The 15,973-nt window shown below is 42.6% G+C and overlaps 2 protein-coding genes across 3 annotated transcripts in view; one reads left to right on the forward strand and one right to left on the reverse strand.

Moving 5' to 3' along the window:
• Window positions 1-15,973, reverse strand: part of ANKMY1 (ankyrin repeat and MYND domain containing 1) — a 64,487-nt gene that overhangs the window by 35,416 nt on the left and 13,098 nt on the right. The window contains exons 2-5 of the mRNA XM_040427861.1: window positions 14,518-14,891; window positions 14,167-14,313; window positions 12,640-13,103; window positions 11,133-11,349 (exon numbers count right to left, since the gene is read on the reverse strand). Of these exons, the coding sequence (XP_040283795.1) occupies window positions 11,133-11,349; window positions 12,640-13,103; window positions 14,167-14,313; window positions 14,518-14,871 (1,182 nt within the window). The 5' untranslated portion in view covers window positions 14,872-14,891. The remainder of the gene's footprint in view (window positions 1-11,132; window positions 11,350-12,639; window positions 13,104-14,166; window positions 14,314-14,517; window positions 14,892-15,973) is intronic.
• LOC120997666 lies at window positions 1,655-6,373 on the forward strand. Of its 2 annotated transcripts, none has more exons than XM_040427862.1 (2): window positions 1,655-1,833; window positions 4,226-6,373. In XM_040427862.1, the coding sequence occupies exons 1-2, from the start codon at window positions 1,812-1,814 to the stop codon at window positions 5,194-5,196; spliced, it is 993 nt and encodes a 330-aa protein (XP_040283796.1). In that variant the 5' UTR covers window positions 1,655-1,811; the 3' UTR covers window positions 5,197-6,373. The 2 variants fall into 2 exon arrangements, with proteins under 2 accessions (XP_040283796.1, XP_040283797.1); XM_040427863.1 differs by having other exon boundaries at window positions 5,217-6,373.

A 15,973-nucleotide genomic window follows, 5' to 3' on the forward strand; every position in this document is an offset into this window, starting at 1 on the left:
GGCATAGTACAATGTGCTGCGCCATCTGCGGCTGAGCCTCCATGGCACGCCTGCTGGAACGCCCAAAACACAGACACGTAGCCGTACAGGAGTCATCCACATCAAGCATATTCACCAAGTGCGATAAAAAGAAAAAGAAAACAAAACGAGCGGCACTCACCGTTGATAGGCAGGTAACTTTATTCCATGGCAGGAGGGGGGTGCAAGGGTTGCAGATACAGCAGGGTTGCAGGACACTAAAACGCTTCTGATGAAACTGAGCCAAACGGATCCGCCCTGGCACACAATGTAAGTCAATGGGGACAGATCTGTTTTCTCTGACATAATCTGGCACAATAGAAAACGGATCCGTCCTCCATTGACTTTCAGTGGTGTCCATGACGGATCCGTCTTGGCTAGGTTAAAGATAATACAAACGGATTAGTTCTGAACGGATGCAGACGGTTGTATTATCTGAACGGGTCCATCCATGACGGATCCGCACAAAACGCGAGTGTGAAAGTAGCCTTACTAGAATGCATTCTGTTCTGTTTGGTTGCGTCCCCATCGCGGACAGAATAACGCTACAAGCAGAATTTTTCTGTCTGCGATGACGGATCCGTCTTTCTCCGCACCACATGACTCACAGTATAAGTCAATGGGGACGGATCCATTTTCTCAGACACAATAGAAATCAGATCCGTCTTGGCTATGTTAAAGATAATAACGGATGCAGACTGTTGTGTTATCAGTAACGGAAGCGTTTTTGCTGATCCATGACGGATCCAGTAGAAACGCTGGTGTGAAAGTAGCCTTTTAAAGGGGTATTCCGGTTACCATAAATATAACTTATGTTTTACACCAATTATCAATAATTACCTAATATAATGATAGTGGGCACAGAAGGCATACTGAATGCCCACCATGGTGTCATGGAGCATCAGTATAAGGGTTAATAGTAATTCATAAGTCTCTATTTTTCCCGCCTTTTGTGTTCTAATGAATGTTCATTTTACATTTTCTGAGGTGATTCTAATTCTGCATTTTGATTGGTACCTGGTTGCCTACCTGTTGCTGAGGTACCTGTTCTCTGCCTGTTCCTGATTGGTGATTGAGATTTCTGGGCGGGAAATTCGAATATTTAAGGAAGGTCGCATCAGGTCCGGAGCTTGTCCGCCGCGGAGCCTGGAAGAAGAGGACGTCGTCGCCTGAAGCCCTAGGAAGTGCCGGCCTAGCTGCAAAAGAGCTATTGGGCTTCGCCGGCATTACTAGGCGGAATTTGACAAGCGGCAGTGAAGTAGTGGCGGCGGAGGAGCAGCGGTGGAGAAGCGGCGTATGAGCAGTGAGTCAGCGCTGCTGTGAAGAATAAAGCGGCGCTGAGTTCCTGAGGTGAGGGCCGCCCTAAAAGCTGAAGAGCAGAAGATTTTGAAGAAGGGCCGAAGTTTAAAGGCAACAGTAAAGAACTCACCGGTCGGATGGAAGAGCTCCTGAGGAAGTTGATTCAGCGCGCCGAGTCAAGTGGCGGGGAGGCGTGGCTTCAACGATGCCTGGCTGACGGAGTGTCAGTTGAAGATGAAGAGGCGGGACTTCAGGACGTCGCGGTGCGCAGTGACGTCACAGGTCAAGCGACTGCGTCTGGATCGTCATCAAGAGGCGCTTCCCATAGCGCTGAAGCTCGGGTGTACAAGCGGATCAAAAGGCCAAGGAGGGCTTATTCACCAGCGGAAGCAAGAAGCCGGAAAGGTGGCAATGTGCGCTCCTCCCCTAGATGTGCGGTATCGCAGCCTGGGGTTTTGAGTAGAGCGCAATTGCCGGCCTCCAGTGCCCCCAGCATGGACCCGGGACCGGAGAATGGTGAGGAGACATGTAGGCAGAGCTTGTCTTTGCCTACCAACATGGGTACTCAAGATAATAAGTTATTGCTTAGCTTAGCAAGTTTATTTTCAGAATGGGCTTCAGCTAGTGTGCCTGTTTCTGTAGATCAGCCTGCAGCAGTGTGGAAGGATATTCCAGCTGATGCAGGAGCTGATATTTTGAATGTTAATAAATCAGTGAGTACAGTAACCTTAGATAATGGTATTGGTATAAGTGAAACTTGTTTAAAAGAAGCTTTGACATGTGACGGCTCTCCATTGGGGTTTCACTTGTCTCAATCTGTAAAGGAAAAAATTTGGAGAAGGGAATATATTGATATTTTATCATTGCTCCCTTCTGCCAAAGAACCTTTTAAAAGTGAGAAGAAAGCGTTTGAAAAAGAGGAAGAAAGGAAAAGGATTGCGCCAAGATCTTTTAATAATTGGTTGCAAGCCTTTTTTATTTACGCTTCTGTGTTTTGTGCGAAACATCCACAGAGTTGTGTTGGTTTGTTTCAACATATGGATTCCATTTTAGAGGCTTACCGTAATTTTGGCGGCCTCGCATGGTTTACATATGATGAAACTTTTCGCCAGAAGTTAGCAGTACACACTAATATGATTTGGGGTTCTAAAGATGTGGGTCTTTGGCTTAGCTTGATGTTGCCACAGAAAAGTGGTTTTCAAGCTAGGCCAATTAATTCAATGGTGTCTGGTGCTGTTAGTAAAAAAGGTTTTTGCTTTGCATATAATGAATCGGCATGTAGATGGCTGAGCAATTGTAGATATAAACACGAATGTTCATTTTGTTCAGGTGCACACCCCATGTTTCGGTGTTTTAAAAAAGCTAATCAGTCCATGTTACAAAATCAACCCAATAGAGATTTTTCAAAAAGCTCAGACACCAGTGAATTGGGTAAGAATGCTTCCATGGCTAGATCTATTTCCAGACCGTCTGAAGGCGGAGTTAATCCTTAGAGGTTTTGTTTGTGGTTTTTATGTTCCTAAATTTACTGGCAAGGGTTGTTTAGTTCATGATAATTTGCCCTCAGTTAATAAGCATTTAGATATTGTTGAAGTTAAGATTCTGAAAGAATTGCATGAGGGTAGGATAGCTGGTCCTTTTCCTTTTCCACCTTTTTCTGACTTTAGGGTCTCTCCTTTGGGAATTGTTCCAAAGAAGAATCCTAATGAATTTAGACTGATTCATCATTTATCGTACCCGGTTAAAGAATCGTTGAATGATTCTTTGGATAAGGAAATAGCTTCTGTAGCCTATACATCCTTTGACGATGCAGTTTCTTTAATATGTTCAGTAGGGAAAGGGTGTTTTATGGCAAAGGCAGATATTAAAGCTGCATTTCGTTTGTTACCTGTGGATCCGGTAGGTTTTAATTCATTAGGTTTTCATTTTAATGGTCAATTTTTCTTTGATAAGTGTTTGCCAATGGGGTTTTCTTGGTCGTGTTTTTATTTTGAATCATTTTCTTCATTCTTGAATTGGGTTGTTATTAAGGAGTTGGGTTCTGTTAATATTTTACATTATTTAGACGATTTCCTGTTTGTTGGTTCTTTTAATGTTTGTTCTAGTTTATTAGAGGGTTTTACACAGATCTGCCAGTATTTTGGCATTCCTTTGGCGCAAGAGAAATCAGTGGGTCCTTGTCAGATTATTGAATTTTTAGGTATTATAATTGATTCAGTGAATATGGAAGTCAGGTTACCTATTGAAAAGGTGGAGAAGGCAATAGTTTTGATTAGGAAAATTGTTTCTGTAAAGAAAGCTCAGCTACGAGATGTACAGAGTTTATTAGGTGTTTTGGCTTTTGCGTCAAGGGTCATTCCGGTTGGTTCGGGTTTTTTCTAGGAGATTATATATGGCAACGAAAGGGTTAAAATCTCCTTATGCGCATGTTAGGATTACAAAAGTTCTTAAGGATGATTTAGCAGTGTGGGAAGAATTTTTAACTCATTTTAATGGTCGTTGTGCTTGGCAAGAAGAGTTTCAAGAAGCAGGGGCTATAGGTTTATTTACTGATGCTTCAGGGTCATGGGGTTATGGTGCATTTTTAAATGGGCAGTGGTCTGCTGAACCATGGCCGGAGTGGTGGGTTAAGCTAGGTTTAAATAAGAATTTAGTGTTATTAGAGTTGTTTCCTATAGTAGTTTCTTTAGTAATTTGGGGTAATGTTTTTAGGAATAAAAGACTATTAGTTTTTTCGGATAATAAAGGAGTTTTATTTGCGATTAATTGCTTATCATCACATTCTGAGGTTGTTGTTAGATTATTACGTTATTTAGTTTATTGTTGTTTAGATTTGAATGTTTGGATAAAAGCTAAATATATTCCTAGTAGAGATAATGATATAGCTGATTCTCTTTCCCGCGCACAGTGGGAAAGATTCTTTTATCTAGTACCGCAGGCAGAGAAAGTGGGAATTCCGTGTCCAGAACGGGTTTGGAATCTTATCCGGAATTAATCAGCAAGTTTATTCAGAAGTCATTAGCACCCCGCACATGGGAAAGTTATTCATTGGCTTGGAAGAGGTGGTATCAATTTTGCTTAGTTAGGAATGTTTCGTGTTTTTTATTCGATTTAGATGTATTTTTTCAATTTCTCTGTTCATTATTAGATAAAGGTGTTGGTTATTCAGTTTTACACTTGACTGTTTCAGGGGTGTCATTCTTTTTTAAACTGGCTGGTTGTCAGCCATTTTCTAACCAATTTGTAGTGAAACAATTTTTGAAAGGGGTTAAAAGATCATTTAGAAGGATTGACTCCAGAAGACCAATCACTTTTGAGTTGCTTGGTTCCTTGGTGTCAGTATTGGAGAAGTGTACATTTTCAAAATTTGAGGCAATTCTTTTTAAGGTAGCTTTTGTGGTAACATTTTTTGGGGCACTTCGGGTAGGAGAGCTAGCCGCGGCTAATAAAAAGTCGTTTTCACCACTGGAAGTTAGTGATATTAATTTGTATAATAATTCAGTAGGAATTTTTATTAAAAAATCTAAAACAGACCAGTTTGCAAAAGGGTCATGGATCAGGTTAGCAATGTTAACTGAGTCACCATTGTGCCCGGTCAAGACGGTTAGTGATTATTTTGACATTAGACCCCAGAGAGATGGTTCTTTTTTAATTCACGAAGATGGTTCTGTTTTGACAATATATCAATTTAACGCTATTTTGAAAAAGTGTCTGGTATTGTTAAACTTATCTAAAGAAAATTATTCGTCTCATTCATTTCGGATTGGTGCGGCAACAGTTGCCGCTAGTTTGGGATTGAATGAGGCAGTAATTAAAAAAATTGGTCGTTGGGAATCTGACAGATTTAAGTTGTATATTAGACCTAATCTGGTGCTCTAATTTTATTTGATATTTTTCAGGTCCAGAGGAAATGGTCATATGGATTCTGGGCCATTCTTTCGTGTTTTGGGCAGAAAGAAGGGCTGCGGAGCGTAATTATTTGCAAAAAAGTTTTATTGGTGCTGTTTTTGTTTCCATAGTTTGGTTAGGTTTTAGAGGTTTGAAATGGTACCAGATCATTCCGATACTGAAAAATGAATTGAGGTCATTACCACAGCCTGATGTATTAATAATTCATGCTGGGGGTAATGACTTGGGAAAAATTAAAACGTTGGATCTGATGGAGCACATGAAATCGGATCTGTTTCAGATTAAATCATTAATCCCGGAGGTAATTTTAATTTTTTCCGAAATTATACCAAGATTAATTTGGAAAAGTGATCAGTATGGTTTTATGGAGAAAATTAGAAAAAGGGTTAACAGAAGTTTAGAGAAATTTCTTCCTAGTCTAAATGGTTGGTCAATAAGGCATACCGAGCTTGAGGGTTTTATTGCAGGTCTATATCGGAATGATTTGGTCCATTTGTCGGATATAGGGCTGGATATTTTCAATTCAGGTCTACAGGACATGATTGATAAGGCCGTGGTTTTTAGGGGGGGACATGTGGGATAAATCCCTCATGTCTGGTGGGTTAGTCACCCAGCTTTGCTGGGGGGACAATTGTGGATTTAATGAATTTTAAATGAGTATTTATTTATTGGTTATTTATTTATTTAATTATTATGGTGATTTTATTAGTAATATTATATTTATGTAACCCTTAATAAAAGACCACGGCCAATTTTCTACCACAATAATGTGTTGTGTTTATTTTAATCAGTTTAGAAGTTAAGTTTAGGTATTCTGTATAAATAATTGCTCATATGGCACCATGATAGTGGGCACAGAAGGCATACTGAATGCCCACCATGGTGTCATGGAGCATCAGTATAAGGGTTAATAGTAATTCATAAGTCTCTATTTTTCCCGCCTTTTGTGTTCTAATGAATGTTCATTTTACATTTTCTGAGGTGATTCTAATTCTGCATTTTGATTGGTACCTGGTTGCCTACCTGTTGCTGAGGTACCTGTTCTCTGCCTGTTCCTGATTGGTGATTGAGATTTCTGGGCGGGAAATTCGAATATTTAAGGAAGGTCGCATCAGGTCCGGAGCTTGTCCGCCGCGGAGCCTGGAAGAAGAGGACGTCGTCCCGCCCGCCCTCCCTTGTTTTTAAAAAAAAAAAAAAAAAAAAAGAAGTCGTGGTCTGATATTGAAGGGGGGTTAGTCACCCAGCTTTGCTGGGGGGACAATTGTGGATTTAATGAATTTTAAATGAGTATTTATTTATTGGTTATTTATTTATTTAATTATTATGGTGATTTTATTAGTAATATTATATTTATGTAACCCTTAATAAAAGACCACGGCCAATTTTCTACCACAATAATGTGTTGTGTTTATTTTAATCAGTTTAGAAGTTAAGTTTAGGTATTCTGTATATATAATTGCTCATATGGCACCATGTAAATTTCACATATTTGCCGCTCAGTAGTTATAAAAGTCGTTTTCTTCCTCTGCTACCCACTCATACATTACCATGGCGTTGACCTGTTAGGTCGAGCATGCTCAGTGTGTAGCTAAAGGTCTTGTGAAACAAAGGGCGTGTCAGTGTGCTGCTGATTACTGAGTAGAGGGGACATGACCGGGCTGTATATCAGGCAGCCAATCAATAATCATCAACACTCACAGCAGGAAAGCTAGGGATTGTGGGGATTGTAGTTTTGTGAGGGAAGATCAGGCGCCATGATGCTCTCAGTGTGTTGCAGGATCACACAGGAGCTAGACAAATGGATTGCAAGGTAAAATGAAGCTCTGCTTATATGTATAGGTACTTTCCCAGAATACCCCTTTAAGGTGCATTTAGACCAGCAGAGGAGCAGCAGATTGTCGGGAAGGATGGCTGCACCATGATACGGGCAGATTTCAGGAACGAGCGTTTGCAGGAACGTTCGTCTTCGATAATCTGCCCAATGATTGCAATGTATTAATCCACCTTTTGATACAGTCCCAGCTCATTCCTGCTCCATGCTGTAATACTGACTGTGAAGTCTATGGGATGTAAATGTTCCTGTGAACCTCCGCACCGTTCACCATTGTAATATTGGCAGCGGCAATGTGTGTTACGCATTTTGCAGACCGCACATCGCCGGCACTAATAGAATATGCCTACTCTTGTCCGCAATTGCGGACAAGAATAGGACATGTTCTATTTTTTTCGGGAATGGAATTGCGGACCCGGAAGTGCGGGTCCACAATTCCGTGTCTGGGCAGCACATCGTGCTGCCCCATAGAAATGAATGGGTCCGCAATTCCGTTCGGCAAAATGCGGAACGAAATTGCGGACGTGTGAATGGACCCTAAAACAGGCATAGAAAATGATGAATGAGATGGGCCTGCCGACCAGTCCCCTCCCCCGCCACACCCACTTTTTTACACCTAGTGTGAGTGGGGAAAAGTTGCAGATTGCAGTGCAAATAACCTTTGTGCCGCGATCTGCGCCACAAAAATGCCTAATATACTGTAGACGTATTTCTGTTAGTAAAAAAAACCTGTTAAAAGAATTGCAGGCCATTATTGGGAGGGAAGTGCTCCTTCCTGGCAATCGCTTACTCATTAGCGGAGGAGACCGCTGCTATTAAATGCTGCGATCTCCTCCATAGTCACTAATGTCATCGCTCGTCCCCATGCAGCAGAGTGTGATTAGACAGCACAATCTACCACCGGCAAACTACGATTTTTAAGACAGCTTAAAAATCTGGATTGCCCGATGATCAGTGGCAGTATTACACTGCCAGATCATCGCTGACCAGTGTTACTACAAACACTCGTTACCAATGATCTGGCCGACAATCAGCCAGTGTAATAGCCATCTCTCATCTCTCTGTCATGTTTGTTTCAGTAAATTCTTGCATGAAGTAATCTGCAGCATCCTCCTTTCTCAAAACTCGGCTTTGTGCAGTTCCTTAGTTATTCCTCTAGAATATTATTGGATAAATTCACAAATGGGAGTTACGGGTGCATACGCCCTGGCAGATATCTGCTCACAATACTGGTACACAGAAATATGGCAGTACATTACACTTTAATGGTCACTAACTTTTCATACAACTTTACATAAATCAGAAATACACATGACTATAAAAATGCTGTAATATATCTTATCAAAGAAAAATGTCTCTTTTTCCACTTACATTAGTTCTTTTACTCCCCCTCCATCCGCTTGCTCCTGCCCTTAGAAGTCTATGAATGGAGGTGGGGGAGGAGTGAGCTGACAAGTGGAAAGAGAGTCATTTTTTATTATATATAAAATTCTATTTAAGATATATTACAAAGTTTCATATATTAATGCAATGTTTTGTGGTCATTCTAATATAAAGATTATTTTTGCAGAACAGCCAAGCCAATCCTAGATATCATTAAAGTGTACCTAAACTTTCCAACTATTTTATTAAAACTTATTCTAAATGTCATAAAAATATTTTTGCAATATACCGTATTTCTTAATTTTTCTGTTTAAAGTTCAGGTGTCTACAGTGCTTTTGAATCTGCACATGTCAGCAGTGTATGGATCTACGGTTTGCACTGCAGCGAGCGCTGTACTGGCAGGAGGACACATCCTTGCTCCCGCTATGCTCTGCTAAATCTGGTACGGCACATCCGATGTGCTATGCCAGGCTTTAGTGGAGCCGGCAAAAGCAGGAGCAACGATGTGCTATGCAAAGCTCCTGCCTGTACTCACCCGCTAAAGGCTCTGCATAGCACATCAATGCAGGAGAACCTTATGGATGTGTTAGGGCTCTTTCACACGAGCGGATGCCGTGCATGGAATCCGCTGCGTGAAAGAGAGCCAAACCCCGATCCGGACAGCAGAGACACTGAGCATTAGGGTCCATTCACACGTCCGTGTGTGTTTTGCGGATCCACAGACTGCACATCGCCGGCCTTCTCATAGAAAATGCCTTTTCTTGTCCGCAATTGCGGACAAGAATAGGACATGTTCTATTTTTTTCGGGATCGGAATTGCGGACCCGGAAGTGCGGATCCGCAACTCCGGATCCGGGCAGCACATCGTGCTGCCCTATAGAAATGAATGGGTCCGCAATTCCGTTCCGCAAAATGCGGAACGAAATTGCGGACGTGTGAATGGACCCTTAACATGATTGATAATGCTCTTTGCCTCTCTGTGATCTTTTTACTACAAAATCACGGTGATGACTTTATCTCGCTGTGATTTTGTAGAAAAAGATCAGAGAGGCAAAGAGCATTATCAATCATGTTACTGCTCTGTGTCTCTGCTGTCCGGATCAGGGTTTGGCTGTGTTTTATGCAGTGGATTCCACACACGGCATCCGCTCGTGTGAAAGAGCCCTTAAGGGCTCATGCACACAACAGTATTTTGCGTTCAGTATACTGGCGTTTTTTTTAGTTCAGTATGCGGTACATATACTGAACCATTCATTTCAATGGTTCAGCAAAAAAAAACTGAAGTGTCTCCGTGTGCATTCCGTTTCAGTATTTCTGTACCGTGAAAAGATAGAACATGTCCTATTCTTGTCCGCAAAACACAGTGCTTTGCTCCATTCAAGTCAATGGGTCCGCAAAAAAAAACTGAACACATATGGAAATGCATCTGTATGTCTTCCGTATCCGTTCAGTTTTTGTGGAACCATCTATTGAGGCTCCAATCACACGTCCGTGGTGTGTTGCGGACCCGCAAATTGTGGATCCGCAACACACCCGCCCCCGGCACCCCTATAGAAATGTCTATTCTTGTCCGCAAGCTGCGGACAAGAATAGGACATGTTCTATCTTTTGCGGAGCTGCGGACCTGAAGATCGGGGCCGCGCTCCACAAATGCGGATGCTGACAGCACACTGTCATAGAAAATGAATGGGTTTCGCACTGTTCCGCAAAATTGCGGAACGGATGCGGACCCATTTGCGGACGTGTGAATGGAGCCTTAAAATGTTATGCCCAGCCCAATTTTTTCTATGTAATAACTGTAAACTGTATATGGCATACGGAAAAACGGAAAGGAAACGGAAACACAACGGAAACAAAAAATGGAATAACGGATCAGTAAAAAACGGACCGCAAAACACTGAAAAAGCCTTACGGTCGTGTGCATAAGCCCTTAGCGAGTGGGTGCAGGCAGGAGCTCTGCATAGTGCACAAGTTCCTTCTTGTGCCCACTCCACTTAAGCCTCGCATACCACATCGGATGTGATGTGCCAGGTTTAGCACCGAGAAGTAGGCGCAGGCAGAGGCAGCAATGTGTGCTCCTACCAGTACAGCGCCCCCTGCAGCCGTATACCACTGAAATTGTAAACTGCTATAGAAACCTTGAACTTCAGGTGCCTATTTCGTAAGGAAAATGTGAAATATAAAGTAGATCACAAAAATTAATTTTATGACATTTAGAATTCGATTTCATAAAATAGTTGTAAAGTTTAGCTACGCTTTAACATAAATGCAAAATTTCATAAACTACTGAAATCCTGATTAAACCTTAAAAACTGATGCCAGACGCACATTAACAGTAAATATGAAGAATGAATCCTTTGAAGGGAGCAGTCCAGTCTGCAGGCAGCATGTTCTAGAGCAGGAGGAGCTGAGCAGACTCATGCTCATTCTGTTCTTAGGAGTCCAGTGGGCGGTCCTACTCTGTGACTGACAGCTATATCTGTGTGCACACGAATATGAGACTGGCTGTCCATAACGAGTAGGACCGCCCACTGGACTAATAAGAAGAGAACCGATGAATATATGACACGTTATACTGAATCTGCTCCGCTCCTCCTGCTCTATAACATGCTGCCTGCAGACTGCACTGCATTTTCAATACGATCGGTTCCCTCGAGAAGTAGAAAACAGAAAACCTTTCTGGCTACTCACAGTTGCAGCATGTAGAGCAGTCTGTCCACCATTATCAGACACATCAACGTGGGCTAGGTCATGTCTGAGAATAGCAGAAATGGTCTCCGTATCTCCCAATCCAGACATCTCAATGAGCTGCTCAGCAGAACGCTCACGGGGACCTTTTGGACCAAACTTATCCCGTTCATCATCCATAATTGAACACATATTCCAGTCTAAATGTTCTGGTCTGTTTCTAATGGGATAAGAACGTGAAGACATAAAAGGAGTGGTCTTCAGTCTAACATGGTTAGGTAGGTCATGTCTATATCACTATAGGTTCAATATGAGCTCGGTTCACAGGTGTTGGATTCGGCATGGATTCCATCCAAAATGGGTGATAAATCTGACAGTAGTCTGCATCCTAAGCATGTAAATGGGGCTTCTGCAACCCCGTTCACAGGCCACGGAAAATTTCCAAGTGGATTTTTGCTGTCATAGCAGGAACATAATCTGCCACAGAGATGAGCGGCTGGCATAAAATATAAAAAGTTATATATTCTTGCAAGTATTCACCCTAGAAAAGGAAATATATCATTTGCCTGGTTTAATAGGGTTGATTATGCTGATAGATGCTCTTTAAAGGGGTTCTGCACTTTGTTTTAACTGATGATCTTCTATCCTCTGGATAGATCATCAGCTTCTGATCGGCGGGGGTCCAACACCCGGGACCCCCGCCGATCAGCTGTTTGAAAAGGCAGCGCCGCGGCCTTCTCACTGTTTACCGCCGGCCCACTGACGTCACGACTAGTATCAACTAGCGTGGGTGGGGCTAAGCTCTGTTCACTTGAAGGGAGCTTAGCCGTGCCCACGCTAGTTGATACTAATCGTGACGTCACTGGGCCTGCAGTAAACAGTGAGAAGGCCGCGGCGCTGCTGGAGCGCCGCTGCCTTCTCAAACAGCTGATCGGTGGGGGTCCCGGGTCTCGGACCCCCGCCAATCACAAGCTGATGATCTACCCAGAGGATAGATCATCAGTTAAAACAAACTGTAGAACCCCTTTAAATCTCATCCACTTTGCTACTACGGTAACTTGTTTCTACAAGGCCTTATGCACACGAACGTATTTTGTTTCCGTGTCCGTTCCGTTTTTTTTTGCGTATAGGATGCGGACCTATTCATTTCAATGTGTGCTATCCGCAGCCGTATGTCTGTTCCGTAGCCCCGCAAAAAACAAAATATACATGTCCTATTCTTGTCCGTTTTGTGGACAAGGATAGGCATTGTTACAATGGATCCGCAAAAAAAAAAAACGGATGCCATACGGACGTCATCGTTTTTTTTTGAGGAGCCGTAATTTGCGGACTGCAAAACACATACGGTCGTGTGCATGTAGCCCAAGTGTGGGCCAGCAGCGATTGGATGGAGACATTGGGGACAGCCAGGTTTGATTGTCATTGGATGCAGTCAGAATTAGTAGGATCCATCAAGAACTACCTAATGTGTATGACCAGACCTAGGTATGCTCAGCACTGCTATACATACCTGTGTAGGTTAACATGCAGACATATGTCCCTCACGCTTCTGGCTCTGTGCGTACTGTCAGAAGTGCAGTCTTCGGACTCCTCCTGTTTGTTATAGTCTCTATAAAAGTGGCTGTCAAACTCTCTGTGCTGAGAGCAAGTGATGGGAAGGTGGTCTGTATCTAATGAGTAGGAGTAGATCTTGTCAGTGAGCGTGAAGCTGTCCTCTCTAAGCAGGATCTTGTATCTAAAATCAAATGGATCCTCCGATGGTCTTTTTGGGAGCTCGGAAGAATGACATTTACTGTTACCTAGATCCCCATTAAAATGAAGACTAAACTGTGGGAAAGAAGACATGGAGACAGATCCAGGTACCAGAGTACATAGCCTGAACAAGTGCTGACCCATCCAGATGCCAACATCCTGACGGCCATCACTGTAACTTTCCACGCCAGGTCCAAAGCGCACATCTGCCTTGTAGAGTCCCTGCCAAAAGTTGACAAAGGTGACATGTCTATACACCACAGAGGATATTCCAGCAATTATACCAGTGTACAATATACAGGGACAAAAAGATGAATGTTCCTATAAATGTAAGTTTGTAACACATTAAAAGTAAATTATAAGAATATAGGACATCACCAAGACGGAGGAGCGCCTTTAGAAACATCATGGAAGATGGTGTCTAATATTCTTGGAATTTCCAGAAGTGGATTACAGTAAGCTATATGGTGCACAAAGCTTCCTTGAATAGGAATTGAGGGCTTTGCGAAAGGTAATTTCTCAAAGAGGTTCTGCAGCAGCTGACATACAAAGCTCTGGGGCATCTAACAATATGCACTACAACAAGCAGTGTAGGGGAACCTCAGCTCAGAGAATGTTGTTCCAAGACTATAGGAGGAAACCATGGCTGGTACCCCTGGGTCTGCTAGTCCAACAGAAGCCATCTGAGATCACTTCAAGTGATCAGCACAGGAAATGACTGAGAGCAGCAACCACTCAGAATTGTAGAGTAAAGTGGTGTGTTGCCTCCTCTGTGACCAACGTTGTTATGGAGGCACTGTGGCTAGCACTTGAATGGGAGCTGAGCTGCAGTTACCGGTTCCATCCACTACAAAATGGACAGAGCTGTGTAGTTCCAGCATCAGAGCTACAAAACACAGCTGATTGGCAGGGTTAGGGCTGTGGGCCCCCACTGATCTGGCATCGATGGCCTATCCTGAGAATAGGTCATCAATATCAAAATCCTGAACAACTCTTAGCTCTAAAAGAGGTTCTGCAGCAACTGTGCAGTATATAATCCAGTTACATTCCCTGGAAACTGCAGACCCTCTTTTAAAAGGGATGTAAGAAGAAGTTTTATGTGAATGAGTCGTAAATGACATGAAGTCTCTTTTGAGATGGACCACTGAAGAAGAGGAGGAGATCCAGCTTCTCAATAGGAGAACAAAGCAAAGGAGGACGTTTACCATGAAATGATCATGGCTGTACACAAAGGACAATCGTACTATGCCAACATTACTGCTGTGAACTCTTACTACACAAGTACCTGGTATGTTCTACCATCAGGAAATCTCATGGTCCCATATCCTTCTTTACGGCTAAGATAAAAAGAGCCAGTGAACCTGGAACCATCGGGCCAGGTGTAGATTCCCCTTCCATGGTGATGATCCTTGTAAAATTCACCAACATAGCTCTAGAATATGAGAATTTATAGATTATTACCAGACATCATGCTCGTGGGTTATTATATGTCTAGCTTAACCCTATGAAACTGGGCTTTGTAGACACGTAAAAGAAGATGTAAGATCTGTAAACTTACTGCACCACAAAGGTCCATGTTATATTCCACTTTACTAAGCTAATAGAGAACTTTCTTGTGTTTGATGCCTATACCAACCTCTCCATTGGCCCATTTAAACTCCCCAAAGCCTCTCTTCAGATCCATGGCCATGTGTCCTTTGTAGCTGGAGCCGTCAGACCACTGCTGACTTTCCAGATCTTCTTCTGATCCCCAATGTAATTCTTGTTCATCAGGGCCTAGGAGACGATCTGATCCCACCAAGGCGTCTCTCCCATTTACATCCTCAGGGATATTATGACCATCTGGTTCCTCCTCAATTCCCTCTTGATTTGTCTCATCTTCTCTGACCGGCTCTACAATTCCTTCAACATCATCCAGCTCCAGATTTTCCAATAGCCTTTCTTGACTGTCTTCTTCTTGAGACTTAGCATCATTATGGGTTTCTGACATGTCTTCTCCTCTACAAGGATCTGCGTTTGATAGAACATAAGTATTATAAAGACCAAAGACTTTATAGCTTCTTCTTCAAAACTTTTGTGGAGACCCTACGTACAGTGCAGTGCTATAGGGGCAGCCATGTTTCTACGAAATTGGAGCAAACTAGCTCTTGTCAGCTCTGTCTTTGGTTTGGCTGATGCAAGCTAAGGCTACTTTCACATTAGCGTTTTTTGCGGATCCGTCATGGATCTGCAAAAATGCTTCTGTTACAATAATACAACCGGATGAATCAGTCATGAACGGATCCGGTTTATTATGTCTTCTGTAGCCATGAAGGATCTGTCATGAATACCATTGAAAGTCAATGGGGGACGGATCCGTTTTCTATTGTGTCAGAGAAGATGGATCCGTCCCTATTGACTTACATTGTGTGTCAGGACGGATCCGTTTTGTTCCGCACCACATCGCAGATAGAAAAACACTGCTTGCAGCTTGTAGCGTTATTCTTTCAGCGATGGGAGCGCAACCAAACGGAACGGAATGCATCTTGGTGCATTTCGTTCAGTTCAGTTTTGTCCCCATTGGCAATGAATACGGACAAAACTGAAGCGTTTTCTTACGCTATGGAGATCCTATGACGGATATCAATAGCGGAATTAAAAACTAAAGTGTGAACGTAGCCTAATTTGTGTGCTTTTTTTCCCCATGCAGCATTGCCTGAATATAAGTTTCCATACACCGACTGGGTCTCATTAATGAGAACCAGTATCAGCGATCTTCTAAGTTCACAAAGCAATGGCCGACACATTCACTAGAACCTAGAATACTTGGAAAGGCATGAGGCCCACTGTGTGCTTGTTCTCCACCTTAAATGTACTTTATACTCCAAAAATAATGCTACACTTTTTTACCAAGCAGTTCCACCATATTGACAAGGGGAGTGACAACTTCCAGTTACCAGTTCATTCCTTCCGATCAGGACGGAGTACCAGAGGAACGACACACCACAGACAAAAGTCTAGCGTCTTTTTGAGGAATAAGGCAGGACTCCCAGTTCAGACAGAAACCCGTCTGTGGGTATAATATTATGGCAGGTGGTATATATAATTGTCAG

Source organism: Bufo bufo, chromosome 4 (assembly GCF_905171765.1).
Source record: "Bufo bufo chromosome 4, aBufBuf1.1, whole genome shotgun sequence".
Classification (NCBI taxonomy): Eukaryota; Metazoa; Chordata; class Amphibia; order Anura; family Bufonidae; genus Bufo; species Bufo bufo.

Bases quoted from the DNA above. Each gene is read 5' to 3' on its own strand.
- LOC120997666 (XM_040427862.1), top strand. From the start codon at position 1,812: ATGGACCCGGGACCGGAGAATG. The intron at 1,834-4,225 runs GTGAGGAGACAT...TCCCGCGCACAG, and splicing joins GGACCCGGGACCGGAGAATG to TGGGAAAGATTCTTTTATCT.